Consider the following 16,670-nt stretch of genomic DNA (forward strand, 5'->3'; position numbering starts at 1 on the left):
CAAGCAGCCAAAATAACAGCTAATGGGTAGCCAGAAGCATTTGCCATGGATCAGACTGAACACCTGTCTCCTCGTTTAAATAGAGATTGAAATAAAGATCTCTATGATTCCTCAGAAAGGTCTCTGCATTTGCCCTTTGTTTAATTGAAGACAAGAATGTCAGAGGTGGTAAAATCAGTTAAGACGATTTCTATTGACCAGGAAGGAGAAAGCTGCGCATTTTTGCTGCTTCTTCATGGTGCACTACCACCTTTGGAATTTTTGCAGGCATTTTGCTGGGTTGGGAAAAGGGGAAAGAAGAGGTTAAAAAAAACATCTGCACCGCTCTGTTTCAGCTGTCAGTCATCAGGGCCACTAAGGCTAGACTTTCACCCTTCAGGCAGTTCTGTGACTGCAGCTGAAAATGAACCCTGTCTAAGCAGAAACATACAATTATTCCAATCAAATTATTCCTAGGCTACACAATACAATTACCCAGCTTAATTTGGAAGATTAATTAATTGAAGGATGATTTTCCTTTTTTGCATAGAGAGTCCCTGTGTAGGATATTCATAAAGGAAAGTTGAACATTTGACTTTCATGTCGGAGTCTCTAAGAGAATCTCTATTTTAATCAGAAACAGACTTTTTTTCAGCTCTTTCCTTTTAGGGAGAGGACGTTTGAACACTGCGAATCAGCTCTTATATTAACACAGAATCAATACCTAAAAGCAACACAAAGTGATGTTTTGACAGAGTTTTTTCTTCATTTTTTCTCCTCTTCCACAGATGAAAATTGATTGAAAGAAGGGTTCAGCATGAACTGCTCTGCATTTCTGTCTTTCATGCTGATGTTGGTTCAACTTTGGCCTTGCTCTCCGAGCACACAGAATTTCAGCGCTCAAAACATGGATCAGTCTCTCACAGCAGTTCGAAGAGTGAAACGCAGCTGGGTTATATGGGAGCCACTTTTTGCAACTGAGGAACAGACTTCAATGGTGCCTGTGTATGTTGGACAGGTATGATAAGTAATGATTCCAGGACACACTAGATTTAACATGCTGATTAGCAGTCTACTACCTTGACTTGGAAGACTAAGCATCTCCAGTGACCTGGAAATATCAAGAAATGTAGAAAGAGGAGACTAGGGAGCTGTAATTAGGCAGCACAACATCTATCCTTTCCTGTGGCCTGAGTGAGAGTCAGGGAACTCCAAGAGCTGGAGGTCGTGGCAGTATCAAGGACGTTCCTTTACCTAGGTCTGCTGTCCAGGAAACTCTACATTCTCTCTATTACTAAAACTGCTTCTATACACAGCAGATGAAGGCATCAAACTGAAAAGTTCTTTTATGTCTTCTTAATGAAAGTTAAGGACTCATTTATCAACATCTGGCAATTTGCTTGTGCTATTTTTGGCACTGCATCAAAGCAGCCATACTGAGTGCAGTGTAGTTTACAAACAGTATTCAGCATGATTTTCTGTTACACTAAGTAGCAGCTGATTTACCCCTCATTAATTTTTAATGAAGCAGATTAATACTAAATCCTTTTACCACTGAGAAACTACAGGCATCTGCATGGTTCATTAGATTAACGTAGGTTTAGCACAACAAGCAATTATTTTTCATCCTCCTTAAAAAATGTGATTTAAGATAATTGTCTTAATGAGGCTTTCTCTGCCCCTTTCTTCTCTCTATTATTATTGTTATTATTAAATATTTTTTGTATACTAGAAGTAATTGTAATCTTGAAATGTAGTTTTCCTTCCTTTAAGGCACATTTTAGATGAATGATCCAAAATAAGTTTAACTGCTAATTAACTAGCACTAAAATTTAATTGGGCCCAAAGGGTGAAGTGATCAAAATTCATTAATTACTTTTTCACAGCCACTTCAAAGTAACTACTATGGAAGTGTGATGTCTCACTTCTGAAAGAACAAGTGTAGACATACTCATTTATTAATTATTATTAGTTTTCCCATAGACGGAAAGCAGTTTCCTGTAAAGACACTTCATAAATGTCATATTTTTTCATACAGCTTTAGAAAAATTTCATAATCTTGCCCTTCTATTTCTCACAGACAAACTACGGGGTATTTTTGTTTAAGATTATGGTTAATTTATTGCAGTTCGATCCATTATGTTGTCTAATCAGAAATATTTATGTGTCTTTCTATTGAGTAGAATATACTCTGCTTTCAGTAAATGAAGTGATAACCTATGACCAACACATGAATTTTTAGTACATAAGAACTTGAAGGAAACTGCATTGACCAAAATACAAAGGTAGACAGTCTCTATTTTCAAATCATTATTCCTTATCAACTTCTTTTCACAGACAGATTCAGAGCTCAATCTTCAAATTATTTAACATAGACTCATGAATCCTTTTCCGTTTACCATGTTTAGGAAAAAGAAATCTGTCCATCAGCACTGCAATGACAGATATGTGAGGGCAAGTGCATAAATTCTTTCTCCCAATTCTCATTTACAACAGAATGACTGTTTATTCTTCAGTGACTAGCTTGACTAACCTTCTATGACAAGATGACCAGCTTAGAGGATAAGGGAAAGGCTACTGATGTTGTTTACCTGGACTTTGGTAAAGTCTTTGACAACATTTCCCACAGCATTCTCCTGGAGAAACTGTCTGCTCATGACTTGGATGGGCATACTCTTTGCTGGGTGAAAAACTGGTTGGATGGCTGGGCCCAAGGACTTGTGGTGAATGGAGTTAATTCCAGCTGGCGGCCAGTCACAAGTGGTGTTCCCCAGGGCTCAGTATTGACACCAGTTCTCTTTAATATCTTTATCAATGATCTGGATGACGAGATTTAATGCACCCTCAGTAACACTGCAGACAACGCCAAGTTTGGCAGGAGTGTTGACCTACTTGAGGGAAGGAAGGCTCTACAGAGGGAGATGGACAGGTTGGATCACTGACCTGATGCCAATTCCATGCGATTCAACAAGGCTGAGTGCCGGGTCCTGCACTTGGGTCACAACAACCCCATGCAACTCTACAGGCTTGGGGAAGAGTGGTGGGAAAGCTGCCCGGTGCAAAAGCACCCAGGGGTGTTGGTTGACACCTGGCTAAATATGAGCTGACAGTGTGCTCAGGTGGCCAAGAAGGCCAATAGTATCCTGGCTTGTATCAGAGATGGTGTGGCCAGCAGGACTAGGGGAGAGAGATCGTCCCCCTGTACACGGAACAGTTGAGGCCACACCTCGAATACTGTGTTCAGTTTTGGGCCCCTCACTACAAGAGAGACAGGTGCTGGAGAGTGTCCAAAGAAGAGCAACAAAGCTGGTAAAGGGTCTGGAGCATTTTAGGGAACCGGGGATGTTTGATCTGGAGAAAAGGAGGCTGAGGGGGGAAACCTTTTCACTCTCTACAACCACCTGAAGGGAAGTTGTAGTGAGATGAGTGTCAGTCTCTTTTCCCAAGTAACGAGTGATAGGAGAAGAGGAAACCTCCTCAAGTTGTGCCAGGGGAGGTTTAGACTGGATATCAGGAAAAATTTTTTCACCAAAAAGTTTATCAAGCGTTGGAACAGGCTGCCCAGGGAAGTGGTTGAGTGATCATCCTTGGAGGTATTCAAAAGATGTGTAGATGTGGTACTTACGGATATGCTTTAGTGGTGGACTTGTCAGTGTTCACGGTTGGACTTGATGATCTTAAAGGTCTTTTCCAACCTAAAGAATTCTGACAGCTAAGTGTTAGAGCAAAGATACCAAAGTAGGAAGAAAGAGGAAGAATGAGACTGTGTGAAAATACACATAAATCATTAAGAGCAGGTCCTCTTCTTCTATAGTGGCAAAATTCCCACTGAATGTTTTAGAACTGCATTTTTTTCCGGTTTCTTCTTTTTTGTTCAAAAGTATTTCTTCTTTAACTCACGGACTTATAGCACTCATTATGCACCATACTTAACAAATAGTAAGAAATTATGAAATATATTTATTTAACAAAACAAGCAAACTGAGAACCTTCAGTATGCTTTCTCAGAAAACGTTATCTGTAAGACACCTCTCATTTAACATGGTCAAGGCCGTGAAAGTCTTTTCGGGATAAATTATTCTGAGTGAAGTGGCTCACACAGATTATGTCTAAACAACCAGTCCCCGGCATGTTTCCAGTCTCCAAGGGTTTGATGCACTCTGTGATCAAATCTGAACCCGATCTTAGATTAAAGATCTAGATATTCATCACCTTTCACGTGCCCTGGGTTCGTAAGAAGGAAACCAAGATCTATGCATCAAAAAGAATCTTTGGTGCCCCTTAGCTACATGCCAGATATTAATTGTGTTATAAGAAGGAAACCAAGATCTATGCGTCAAAAAGAATCTTTGGTGCCTCTTAGCTACATGCCAGATATTAATTGTGTTGAAATGAGTTTGACCAGACCACTCAAAAAGAGGTGAACTTGCCCCATGCTTTGCACATGACTGGTGTTGAAAACATTTGATTTTAAGTTGTACATATTTTCAATGTTTATAAGCTCCCTAGCCTTGAAAAATTCTCTTTCTTGTACTGACAAGGGGAATTAACTCTGGATAATTTGGGGCTTAAATACTCTGACAGAACTCAGAGCAGGAACTCAGAACTGTTCCTTATATCTCAGAGCAGTGTAACATTCTGAATAATCTGTCCATTTAATTAACGGAGACAGTTATTCATTATGAAAATCTTCAAAAGGCATGCGCATTGTTCCAATAAAAATTTAAAATTATTTTTGGAACTTCAGAAGCTGTTATAAAGTATGCTGAATAGATCTAATAGGGAAATGGGCCTTTTACACCCGGTAGCTACTTTGTTCCCACTCTGTGGCCTCAGATCTTACACTGAGCTGAGGGTCAATAAATGAAACAAAACAGTGAGATTACGGAAGTCAACAGGCAGACATACCATTTGCATTTAAAACCTGATAGTTTGTAGAAGCAGCAGGTTGAATAAAACTTTTTTTTTTTTTTTACATTGGATTTTTCATGATTTTCTAGGCTTTTAGACATTTTAACATCTTTTGTTCTAAACCCCAAATAAATAAATAAATAAATACATAATGGTACGATAGAAGTTGCTATTCCCATAACATTCAACTGTGGACGCTTGACTTGTTAAGAAATTAAGTTATTGCTGTTAAAAAATACAGTTACATATTGTTAACATTAACAGAACTATTTTGTTGGAAAATGAACAAATGCAGCTGGACCACAATGGTCTCCAGGGCTGAGCTTTCTCAGAGGAATCATCATGATAAAGTCCATCTTAGCAAGACAACAGGATGGAAATCATCCTGGAAGGAAACGCAAAATGTCTATCAATTTATTTCAGAATAAGCAATACAGGCTGATACCATAGAATGGCTTTTCATCTCCTTAATATATCAACAGAAATAGAACACCACTGTCTCTCATAGTTACAGTTAGTATTGCTGAATACAAAAAAATATATAAAGCTTACAAAGTACACTTGTCATTCATAATAAAAAAAAAAGATAATATTTAATGAATTTTGCATCATTTTTAGCAGAAGTGTATGGGAGCTGATGAAGCAATGAACTAAAGTAGGTACCTATCATTCATTCCCTTCACTTCAAAGAGGCTGAAGCATATCTTTTCAGTTTTACTATGTGTACATCTGTTATATCAATACTTCAGAACTGAGCCATGACTGGCTGAAAAAGTGACAGTATCCTCTTTGAAATTTTCCTGATCCAAAGTTGGCGAGGTTTCCATGCGATCCGAGGAGCAAGATTAAGACCAAATGAGGTCAGATACCATACACCTGAAGCAACTTTATTAACAACAATAAAACATAAAAGCGATAGGAAAGAGGGGAATAAAAGGTAGAAATTAAGCAAGAAGTCTGGATAGAGAGGCAAGAAACTGTTACCACCCACGTTCCCACAACGCTCCGACTGTCCACAGGCTTCAGACGGTGAATACATGCCTTTGCGCACACACATGCACTCACACCTCAGCTCACCTGCCTCCCCACATGCACATGCCACAAAACACACCCTCTCCAAAACACATGCCCATTCGGGGGGCGCTTTCCTGCAGGATTTTATAGCCTGTCCAGAGAAAGTCCATTGGGCCGAGCATTTCCATGGCAGTGGCATGTCCAACACGTCCAACAAGTCCAACACATCCAGGACCCCCTCTCAAGCGTGCCCATAGGGTACATGCGTTTGCTACGTGCTCCCTTGTGGTGCACTGCACATGGTGGTAGTCTTCACACCACACCAGACTGGCTTCTCCATGCAATGTCACTGGTGGGCACAGTTCAGTTTCTAAGCAATCTTCGAGACAAATGTCCCACAGTTCAGTCTCTCACATAAATATTAGTATCCAAAACTCACTAGTGACGGTTCATTTCAGAATGAAAACAAGCAAAGCCTAAAATGAATTTTCCAAATCTTTATTCCTCCCAAAATGTAGTTTATTTTTCTGTTTTGTACTTGCAGATCAAATCAGATTTAGACAAGCAGGATGGCAACCTAAGATACGTTTTGACTGGGGAGGGTGCTGGAAGCATTTTTATAATTGATGAAAATAATGGCAAAATTTACGTGACACAAAAACTGGATCGGGAAGAGAAGCCCTTCTACACTCTAAGAGCACAAGCAATTGACAGGAGCACTCAGCTTCCTGTTGAACCTGAATCAGAATTTATTATCAAAGTTCGAGATGTCAATGATCATGAACCACAGTTCTTGGATGGACCTTATGTGGCCACTGTTCCAGAGATGTCACCTGAAGGTACGACATGCTGTGAACCAAACTCTTTATTTCCTGATATTTTCTAGATAGCTATGTTGATATAAAATCTTAATATCATATTTTATAGACTGCCATTCATTGAGAAGGAAGCAAAACATTTTACAAGCTTGGAAATTTGCAAAGGTGTATGCTTAAACTGAAGGTTGTGCATATCTCTACTTAACATCTTTGCCTTTAAATATTTAGGTACCTACATGTATCCAAGTCCTTTTACAGAATCTGGATACATGCTTGGATTGACTACAGAGAGTTGTCTTTCCCATCAGTGATTCAGCCTTGAAATTGGTACTAGTTTAAAAATACGAGATTACCATTCCAAATAGGTAGAGTACTATAGAGAGTTGATACTGCAAAGGAGATTTGGGTCTGACAGATTTCACTACTTTTTCAATCAGTATACCACCCTAGTCTCTAGAAAAATTTTCAGTATATGATTATTGTTGCAACCTGTCAACTCTTCAAGCTTCTACCAGTCTGAAAGAAAAATAGCATGTACATAAGCTTTAAAGTCCTCTGACCTCAGTTGACTCTTTTAAGGACATAAATATAATCTTGATTGAACTGAAAAGTACTCAACAGTATCCTTCAGTGTACTCTAATTCTGCTTAATAATTAAATCATATTGTACTGTAACTGGAAAAGAAAGACATTCACATCACAGGCACTCACAATTTCCTCCCTAAAGACAGGGATAGTTTCCTTCCTATAAGTAGCGAGTTCAGAACAGGAATGGCATGAGGCTGATGTGGGGCTGATGTGATGACCACCCTCACATCACGTATGATGCCTTCCTGTTTACACTGTCAAGCCTCTTTCCCATCAGTCAGCTTCTCTTGTTTGGATTAGATGGTGTGCAGTGAAGGAGTGCCTTTCTATTTCCTAAATATATGAACAGTAATTTTCCTGTCAAGAGGAAAATCTTAATCCCTGCACATCTTCTTTCCCACCTCCAGACAAACAGACCTGTACTAGGGTCTGTCTTATATCTGGAAACTTAATACAACAAGTATAGGTGTATATATACCTATATGTGTACATGCACATATGCATGTGTAATGCGTATACACATAAACTTAAATTCTTAAAAAAACCCAAAGTGTGAACGCAGCTGACATAAACAAGCATGTTATTGATACTACCTCCAAATAACTATCTTAAAAATAAAAGGAATACTGGACTCTTTAAATCTTACAGAAAGAATCACAGTAATCTTTTAAATTTGTACCCCTCTCTTAGTTTTTTCTAGTGCAAATAATATTGAAAATAAATTAAAATATTGTGCTTCTTAAAACTGTGTGAGTTAGTGGGGTCATTAATGTAATAGCATCAGCGATCATAAGAGGTAATAAAAAATGTGTTTCATTCAGAATTACCTGTTCAATGTAATATTGAATATGTTCAACTTTTAAGGCAAATTCAGTGAATCTTTCACAGGGACCTGTAAAAATCTTCTGCCAGCCTGGATAGCAGTTGCAAGAAAAGATATTCGTGCCTGGGATTTAACCAAAAGTGGGGTTGGTATCCTAATTTCTGCCAGGAAGCAGTAGCTCACCATCACTACCAGCAATAGCTACAAAAGACATCCATTTAATCAATTTATTTCCTAGGCACACTTCTTATACCATCTTCTATGAGGAAAATAACTTCTGGGTGTTTGATTATTTCTTCACTGCCACATTCTCTCCATGCAGACAGACTTATTTGTCTTGATACTTCTGCATCTGAGCTCTTGGTCAAATAACTTTTTCTAACATAATGAGTTGCCTTGTCAAGGACCTTAGATTTTCTTTTTTGTGTGTGTGCTTACCGTAATAATGGGCATAGTTCATTGTGCAGAATTATCTGGGCATTTTTATCTAGGTTTACACAGATTTAGGACTTTGAAAATATCCTTTTTTCTTTTCCTTCCCCCTTCCCCCCCCGTGTTAAAATGTTTTTAATTAGATTTATAAAAATGGTTTTAAAATAGCTCATAATTTAGTATGGCTTTATTTATACTTACACAGATGTGTAACCATTCACAGAACTATATCAAGAATCAACTTATGGATTCCTTCTATTTTATCTCCTTGTCTTAATGAGCTCCTGTCTTAATGGTGGCTTTATGGAAGAAAAAGAGAAAAGTTAGTTAGGACAGTACTTATGACCGAAAACAACAGTAATTATCTTTTCCCTTATACCTCTTTCTCACTTGAAACTATCAATAAACAGTTGATAGATGAGACATTTCAATCTATATTGACTTGAGTTAGCTATAAACTGGTACTCTAAAAATGAAAAGCTCATAACCCTTTATCCCATCTCTTGTGTCATCTATTATATATTTAAATTCCTAAAATACTGTATCACTTAAGCATAAGATTAATTAAACTGCAAAAAAAAAAAATTATTTTGTGATATTCCTGTAAGATTATAGAAAAAGATTCCATTAAAATGTAGAAATACATGAAATGAAGAAAAAAATTTAAAAATCAGAAGTAACACCACCTCCCATTTGTCAGAATGGGTGAAAAACAAAACAAGAACCCTGTGTGCCTCCTCTGTCAGACACAGACTACATGAAACAGTAAACTCATACTTTTACAACCATCCAGTGTATGATATGTGAATCTGAGTCAGTCCTATGGATTTTGAAATATTTTCTGCATTGCTCCTTCTACTTTTGACCTCTCTAGCATTAATACCATAGCTATTTCAGAGGTCATTCTTTCACCTACTTCTTGCATATATATGCTACTACACTCCTGACATACTAATGTGTATGTCTGGCATATGGAATGTGAGTGCATTGGTATATAATAGTATATGTCTTAACAGTGGTCAGCTTCAATGAAACAGCAGGGCCACATCATGAGGACTTCCCTGGGTTCATATATCCTGCTTCTCAAAGGGTCGGGACTGCACTTCTGACGTGAAACCTTTCTCAGTGTGCATCCTAAAGCCTTAATCCTTACAAGGAAATTTCTAACCTCCCAGTAGACAGAAGCAGTGACCAACCAAGATTTGTGGCATTGATACCATAACAGTTCATTATATTGGTGTTTTTCTCCCAGTAAAAAGAATATCCCCTTGTGTAGTAACGGCTGTAGACCAGAAATCATTCAGTGAAGTAAAGAGACTTGGCCTTTACTCTGTTTCAGAGCTCTCTAGCAGCAGTTCAGCTCACTAATGCTAGACCTGGGATCTCCTACTAGTTTCCTTGTAGAAAACATGCTTCGAAAGCATGGTCAATACTTCGTAAAGCAGTTCACTATTAGGGAAAAATTTTGTCTGGAACTAAGAGAGCAAGGAGAGAATAATTCACAGTCAGCCACTTCAGAGAAACACAGAAAAACAGAAAATAGGCACAGATAATTTTGCTTAAATTTCAGTACAAGTATCAATAAATATACTAATGTGCCAACAAACTAGAATATAGTTTAATTGTTTCTTAGCTCTCTTTTATCTTCAATACTAAATTTTATTCAGATTATATATGCAAGCCTCACAGTAAATAAAAAGAGTGTCAGCAAATGGACTCTCATCTGAGAACACGACTGTGGTTTTCCTTCAGGCATTTGCTACCATTTTACATTGTGTCTTCCATATAGCTGTTAAACTTGTACAAATGCAGTATATCTAATGGAATGGTAAAGTCGGATGCAATAATGTATCAATACTTAATGTTTTTATAGATTTCAAGCTCTAGTTAGAAAAATGAATAACTATTTGCCATATGAGGACCCTATAGTTTACCTAATGGGCTGCAATGTGTGGCACTACTATGCTTTGCCCAAGAAGGGTAAATCAAGACTGCAGGAATAGAAAAAAAAACCTTATACAGCTATCAGCAAAATGTAGTTTTCCTTAAATAAAGTTAATAAAAAGAAAAAAAAAAAAAAAAAAAAAAAAACTTACACAGCTATCATCAAAATGTAGTTTGCCTTAAATAAAGTTAATAAAAAGCAAAAAAAAATAAATGTGTAAGCATTTTTACTATCCAGCTTAAGACATTACTGTGTACATAAAATACATATTTGAGCTCGCCCTGCTTTTGGCTGGGACAGAGTTAACTTTCCTCATAATAGCTAGATGAATTTCCTGTATTAGAGACTTACACAGCTATCATCAAAATGTAGTTTGCCTTAAATAAAGTTAATAAAAAGCAAAAAAAAATAAATGTGTAAGCATTTTTACTATCCAGCTTAAGACATTACTGTGTACATAAAATACATATTTGAGCTCGCCCTGCTTTTGGCTGGGACAGAGTTAACTTTCCTCATAATAGCTAGATGAATTTCCTGTATTAGAGCAGTTTCCATAGGCCACAGCTGATACAAAGTTAACAGTTGTGTGTCTAAGAATTTTATTTACCCTTCAGTCTTATTAAAGAATACCATTATTTCTGAAGCATAGACTGTGTGTCTGAGAATTTTATTTACCCTTCAGTCTTATAAAGAATACCATTATTTCTGAAGCATAGATGTGCCCTGATTAAATATTAACCTATCATTTCTTCTTTAAACTTCTCCAGAAGTACACCTCTATACACACACCCAATACATAACTAAATCTTGGAAGTTTGGTATTGTAACTATGTTTTGAAGGACATGTAACTCCAAAAGTTGGTGACATTTAATAACATTTCAGTGTACCTCCACTCTGAGAGAAGACAACATGCATTATAGAATCACTTGGAGTGCTGCTGAAAAATTTGAAAGAAAATGCAAAAAATATTTTTTAAAAATAAAAATATTTCATTTAGCATATCCTTATATGAAAATCCTTCTTAATTTCTGTTTAAAAATAAAAATATTGAACTGCTGGAAAATGCAGAATTTTTTTTTTTTTTTAATTGGGGATAAGTATCAACTTTGAGTTTGGCATAAGAAAGGTGTTTCTGGTTTAACTCCTTGCACTCCACCATTTCTTCTTCTTTTCTCCTCCAGCATGACTATACAGCTACATTGGTAAACAGGTGCAACCATGTGAACGTATGCCAGAAATTTTTAGAAAGTAGCTTGATTTCCTGCTGTTCCTCATGAGAAGAGATATTTGTATTCTTATGCAGAACCTAGGTGAGGAAAAAAGACAAAAATAATGACCAGTTTACAAAATTATGCTACTGTGAATATTTTGTTTTAAAGGACAAATCATCACTGATGGTGCCATGAGATTGCTGTCCATCTTGTACCTAGGATATAACCAGCTTCCAGACAGACATTAAATCAAGCTCTGCAGACTGATTCTCCTGTGCCTTGTGCACTGGGAATTCTGCTGTGACTCTTGCACTGGGACAGGCTCATTAAAGACGCAAGGATAAAAAATGTTACCAGAGCCTTGTTATACTTCTTGTCTGCTTTGCTTGCTAACAATTAATTTCTTTATCACCAGTGGGCCTACTAGTGATAAAGTGGTTCTGTTTTCTTATTCCCATGGGAAGCTTCCATAAAATACTTTGAAGAACATACAAGGAGAGGCAAAACAATTTGCTGCACTCCATTCACATAGCAGAAATTAGGGAAAAGGACATAAGATACATAGCATTTTAAGCAACATAAATATAGTGCTGAAAAGTCATACATGTTTTACTTTTATTTTAATTGAAAATTTGAACTCAACAAGAACAGTTGCTGAGGAAATACTTTTCTTTCTCATGATAAATTTTAGAAGGTGCCATTTGTTCCTGTAAATTTTCAGGACTGTGTGCTAATATAACTGGTATGTTAAAAGGTTTTTAAGGAGTTTATGTTTTGTAATGGCAAGATAATTTATACAAGAAGAAAATAAACATAACCTATTTTATTTTTTCCTTGAGGTACTTCGGTTACACAGGTAACAGCTACAGATGGTGATGACCCTTCTTATGGGAATAGTGCCCGTCTGCTTTACAGTCTCATTCAGGGACAGCCTTATTTCTCTGTGGAGCCAAAGACAGGTACTACAAATGATCTTGTAGCTTCAAAACATTTGTGAACTAACAGAAAGCAAGCAAAAATGTCTTTCTTCATTTCAACACAAAGATCAACCGATAGGGCCCTACACTTGTACATCTTTGCATACTTCCTCTTTAAAAAAAAAAAAAATTCTTTCCCATAGGAATCTGAAATTCTTTCTCTCTAGAGAATCAACAATTTATTTAGCAAATTATCTTGCTAAAGAAAAGAGTTGGATTTTAATTACCCCATCCAACAAATGGACCCAGGAACACTTGTGGGTTAACAGCTTTATGACTAATTATGTGACATTCCTATCTCTACATTGGAGAAACCACAGACATGTGGCATCCCCCCAAAATCCTGATTTCTAGTAAAGAAAGAAGGTTACATGTGGTAGAGGAGATATATGTTGTGTTCTGCTCCCCAGAACTCTAAGTATGCAGAATGGATCTGTCATACAATGTAGATGTTGCCACGAGTACTAATTCACAGTATTAAGATACTTGTGCTGTGCATGGTCTAGAAGGTAAATTCATAACTGTATCCAATGACGCACTTTATACCCATATTATATGGTCAAATGTTGGGAAAAAATGGGACGACTATATGTTATTATATTATACTTTTCCCTTTTAGGGGTCATCAGAATGGCTTCCCAAATGGATAGAGAAACAAAAGATCAGTATTTGGTCGTCATCCAAGCCAAGGATATGGTTGGGCAACCAGGGGCATTTTCAGCAACAGCCACTGTTACCATCAACCTTTCTGACATCAATGACAATCCACCTAAATTTCAACAGCGTGAGTATAGGCTAGTTACAGTACTTGAAGTCTTTCTTGAGAAAATTTAGATCTACTGTAGTTCTACCAAGTTCACTAGTAGGTCTTTTCAGAACAGGTCTGTGCTTTAACTCCAGTACACAGATTTAAATAAAAATAAAATTTAAGAAATCCCACATGAAAACAAAGGGGAAAAGACAATCTATCTTTACAAAAGACCTCAGGCCTGCTGTTTTTATTACTAGGCTGTGGAGACAAATGACTTAATAAAGCTCTTTCTATATAGTTTGCCCTACCTAAGCCTAAAATCTGGGCAACAGGATATTTAGTACCATTTTTCACTCACCTTCTTTCATTTTTTCCTCTTTTCATTCTTTGCTGACAGATACTGTAAACTTTTGCCAAATGATGTGACCTTCTTTGTCCAGGGAGTTTCTAGCAGGCATGGGAGCTGCTAGCTGTGCTGTCAGGAAGAACTAATGAAATGCAGTGGGGAAGTGCTGCCCTCCGCTGCTTTTTTTTCATCCTGTTGGTTCTCCTCAGCTCTTTATTTGATGCTGAGAGAGGAGGACTCACAAGTGGAAAGGTTGTCATCCCCTGCCCCCAAGATCTGTCCGTTGCTGGATTAGATCCATTGCTCTGATAAAAGCTGGTGGCTTTTCCCAGCCTTCTGAGAGCCTCAGCCATCATAGCTACAACAGCTATTAACCATGGCAGATCACTAAACTGTGCCAGTATTTGTTTCTTTAGGACTCTACCATATGAGTGTCTCTGAAGAGGCTCCTGTGGGCACTACTGTAGGCAAAGTCTTCGCAGAAGATGGTGACATAGGGAAGAATGCAGCCATGAATTATTTCATTGAAGGTGATAGCTCAGATGTTTTTGACATCATTACTAACAATGAGACTCAAGAAGGAATTATCTTATTAAAAAAGGTGAGATCTCAGAAAGTTCTAAAAAATCTCTAAATACTGGAAAGGATCTCCTCAAGCAATCTGGATGATTAAAAAAGGCCTGTTGCTTTGGATTCTACTCTTTTTTTTTCTTTCTGTAGGCTTTGTGATTTGATTGAGATGTTAGGGGGATAAAAAGAAACATGCTTTTCTTTCTGTTTACTATTTTTGACTCATTCTTATTACTTCTGAACACAATAGTGGCAGTCAAAGTATCTTGATGTTATTCCTCACTGTGCAACATAGTGTATCCCATTGTGAGAAAATGTTCTATCTCTTCTGTGCATCATCTGTAAAATCTTTATCAATAAATTGTACACAATATTTCCTCACTTCCAACACCTGTTTTTAAACTTAACTGAAGCCAGAAGGTGTTACAGTATTAGATAGACAATGGAGTTTTTTTTATGATGTAACTTTAAAAAAGGCACTAAATACAGTCAAAAAGATACCAGTTTATGAATTAAATTATTTAAGAGTCTTTAATACTGCATGATTTATTTTGGAATCACATAGGAAGATTTCTGGGTCATCTGGGTCATCATCTGAAATGACAACAGAGTTTGATAGTCCAGTGAAACCCTGAAGCCTGAAGAACTGAATGCTATAAATTTGTTTGTTTATTTTTTCTGTTTGGATTTATTATAGTTCAGGAAGGTATTTTTTTAGTATTACCTTTTTTAATTACAGAAGATTATGTCTATCTAAAATAGCAATATAACTATGTGTTTATTAAGAACTCATTATTGCCTTATTTCCTTTAGAGAATAAATTTTAACATACTCAGATTAACCCATACAGATTAACTGATTCACATTGTTCATGTAAGAGTAAAGGATAGTGTTCACGAACGTTACATCTATGTTAGAAATACAAGTACTAATAGAAGTTGTTTTTCTTAGGGTTGACATTCAATCAGAAGACTTCTTTTACAGTGTTGTTTAAATGTAACATTAAAGACAGTCTACATGTGAAAGCAAAAAATGGCATAGCACAGTTTAATTTTAAAGTTTTTTTAACATTAAAGAAGAAATCATAGAAGTAGCTACTTTTTGAAACATTCCCAAAAAATGGGTAGCACTATTTTGTCTTTAATCTCACACCACTTATTGAATTGTACTTAATTCAAATGTGGAGAAAGATATATTCCACATCTCACTTTCTTTCTTAACAGAGAGTGGATTATGAGAGCAAGAGGAGATACAGTGTTCAAGCAAAAGTTGTAAACAGGTACATTGATGACAATTTTGAAAAAGAAGGACCATTTGAAGACAAAACCATTGTCAAAATCAATGTGGAAGATGCTGATGAACCTCCAGTTTTCACTTTGGAGAACTATGTGATGGAGATTTCTGAAGCAGCCGTGAGTGGCTCATTAGTGGGCGCTGTAACTGCTACAGATCCAGATGATGATGACTGCCCAGTCAGGTACCTAACCTAGCATGTGAACAGGCCTAAAATCTGAACGTAGTTGGGATTTCCAAAGGCTATTTCCATTCCTTACCTTGGCTCATGATTATAGTAAATCATGCTTTCATTTGATAGCCTAGGTTATTCTAGTTGTCATGGTGTAAACCCAGTAGACATTAATGACCACACAGCCTCTCGCTCACTCACCCAGACAGTGGGATGCGGGAATGTATTGGAAGGGTAAAAGTGTGAAAATTCATTAGATGAAATAAAGACAGTTTAATAGTAAAAAAAAAAAAAAAAAAAAAAAAAAAAAGAAAACAAAAAAAAAAAGAAAACAACAAAGGGAAAACAAAACACAACACAACACAATTTTTTTTTTTCAAAAAATGGGTTGTTTTGTGGTTTAATTAGATGACTGCAGCATCTCCAGCAAAACATTTAAACACAGTGCGTATCAATGACTTCTTAGTTTGAAATATTTTGATGGAACTTGTCACAAAGTGAATATGTCTGCATAGTCCCCAAAACAGAGACACATATATTACGTCATTAAGTTTCTTTCAAATAGAGCATGTCACTTCTAATGAAAAGTTATGCCTGTTGGACTAAGTTCTATGCACATGAATTCAACTTTGAAACAATTTCTATCATAATTGACAGGAGTTAGTTATAATATAGAAAACCAGCTGTGTTGCATTGCGGACCCCAGTTTTCAAATAAATAAAGTAAAGACATGCAACAAAACCTCACTACATCAATAACGAAAAATAACTTAAAAATATCCAACACAGATTTTCTGAAAATTATCTACCAAGAATCAGATTACCAAAAAAAATCAAACC

The 16,670-nt window shown here is 36.7% G+C and overlaps 1 protein-coding gene across 1 annotated transcript; it reads left to right on the forward strand.

Annotated features, from left to right (window-relative positions):
- Positions 1-796: 796 nt before the first annotated feature.
- Positions 797-15,843, forward strand: CDH19 (cadherin 19, type 2; the record flags this gene model as incomplete). Its single annotated transcript, XM_010083757.1, has 6 exons — positions 797-997; positions 6,449-6,743; positions 12,562-12,681; positions 13,319-13,483; positions 14,213-14,397; positions 15,590-15,843. Coding segments are annotated over exons 1-6 (1,220 nt in total), but the record flags the coding sequence as incomplete, so codon positions are not given.
- Between the last annotated feature and the right edge of the window lie 827 nt (positions 15,844-16,670).

The sequence above is a fragment of the Pterocles gutturalis genome, unplaced genomic scaffold (genome assembly GCF_000699245.1).
Source record: "Pterocles gutturalis isolate BGI_N339 unplaced genomic scaffold, ASM69924v1 scaffold7255, whole genome shotgun sequence".
Lineage (NCBI taxonomy): Eukaryota > Metazoa > Chordata > Aves > Pterocliformes > Pteroclidae > Pterocles > Pterocles gutturalis.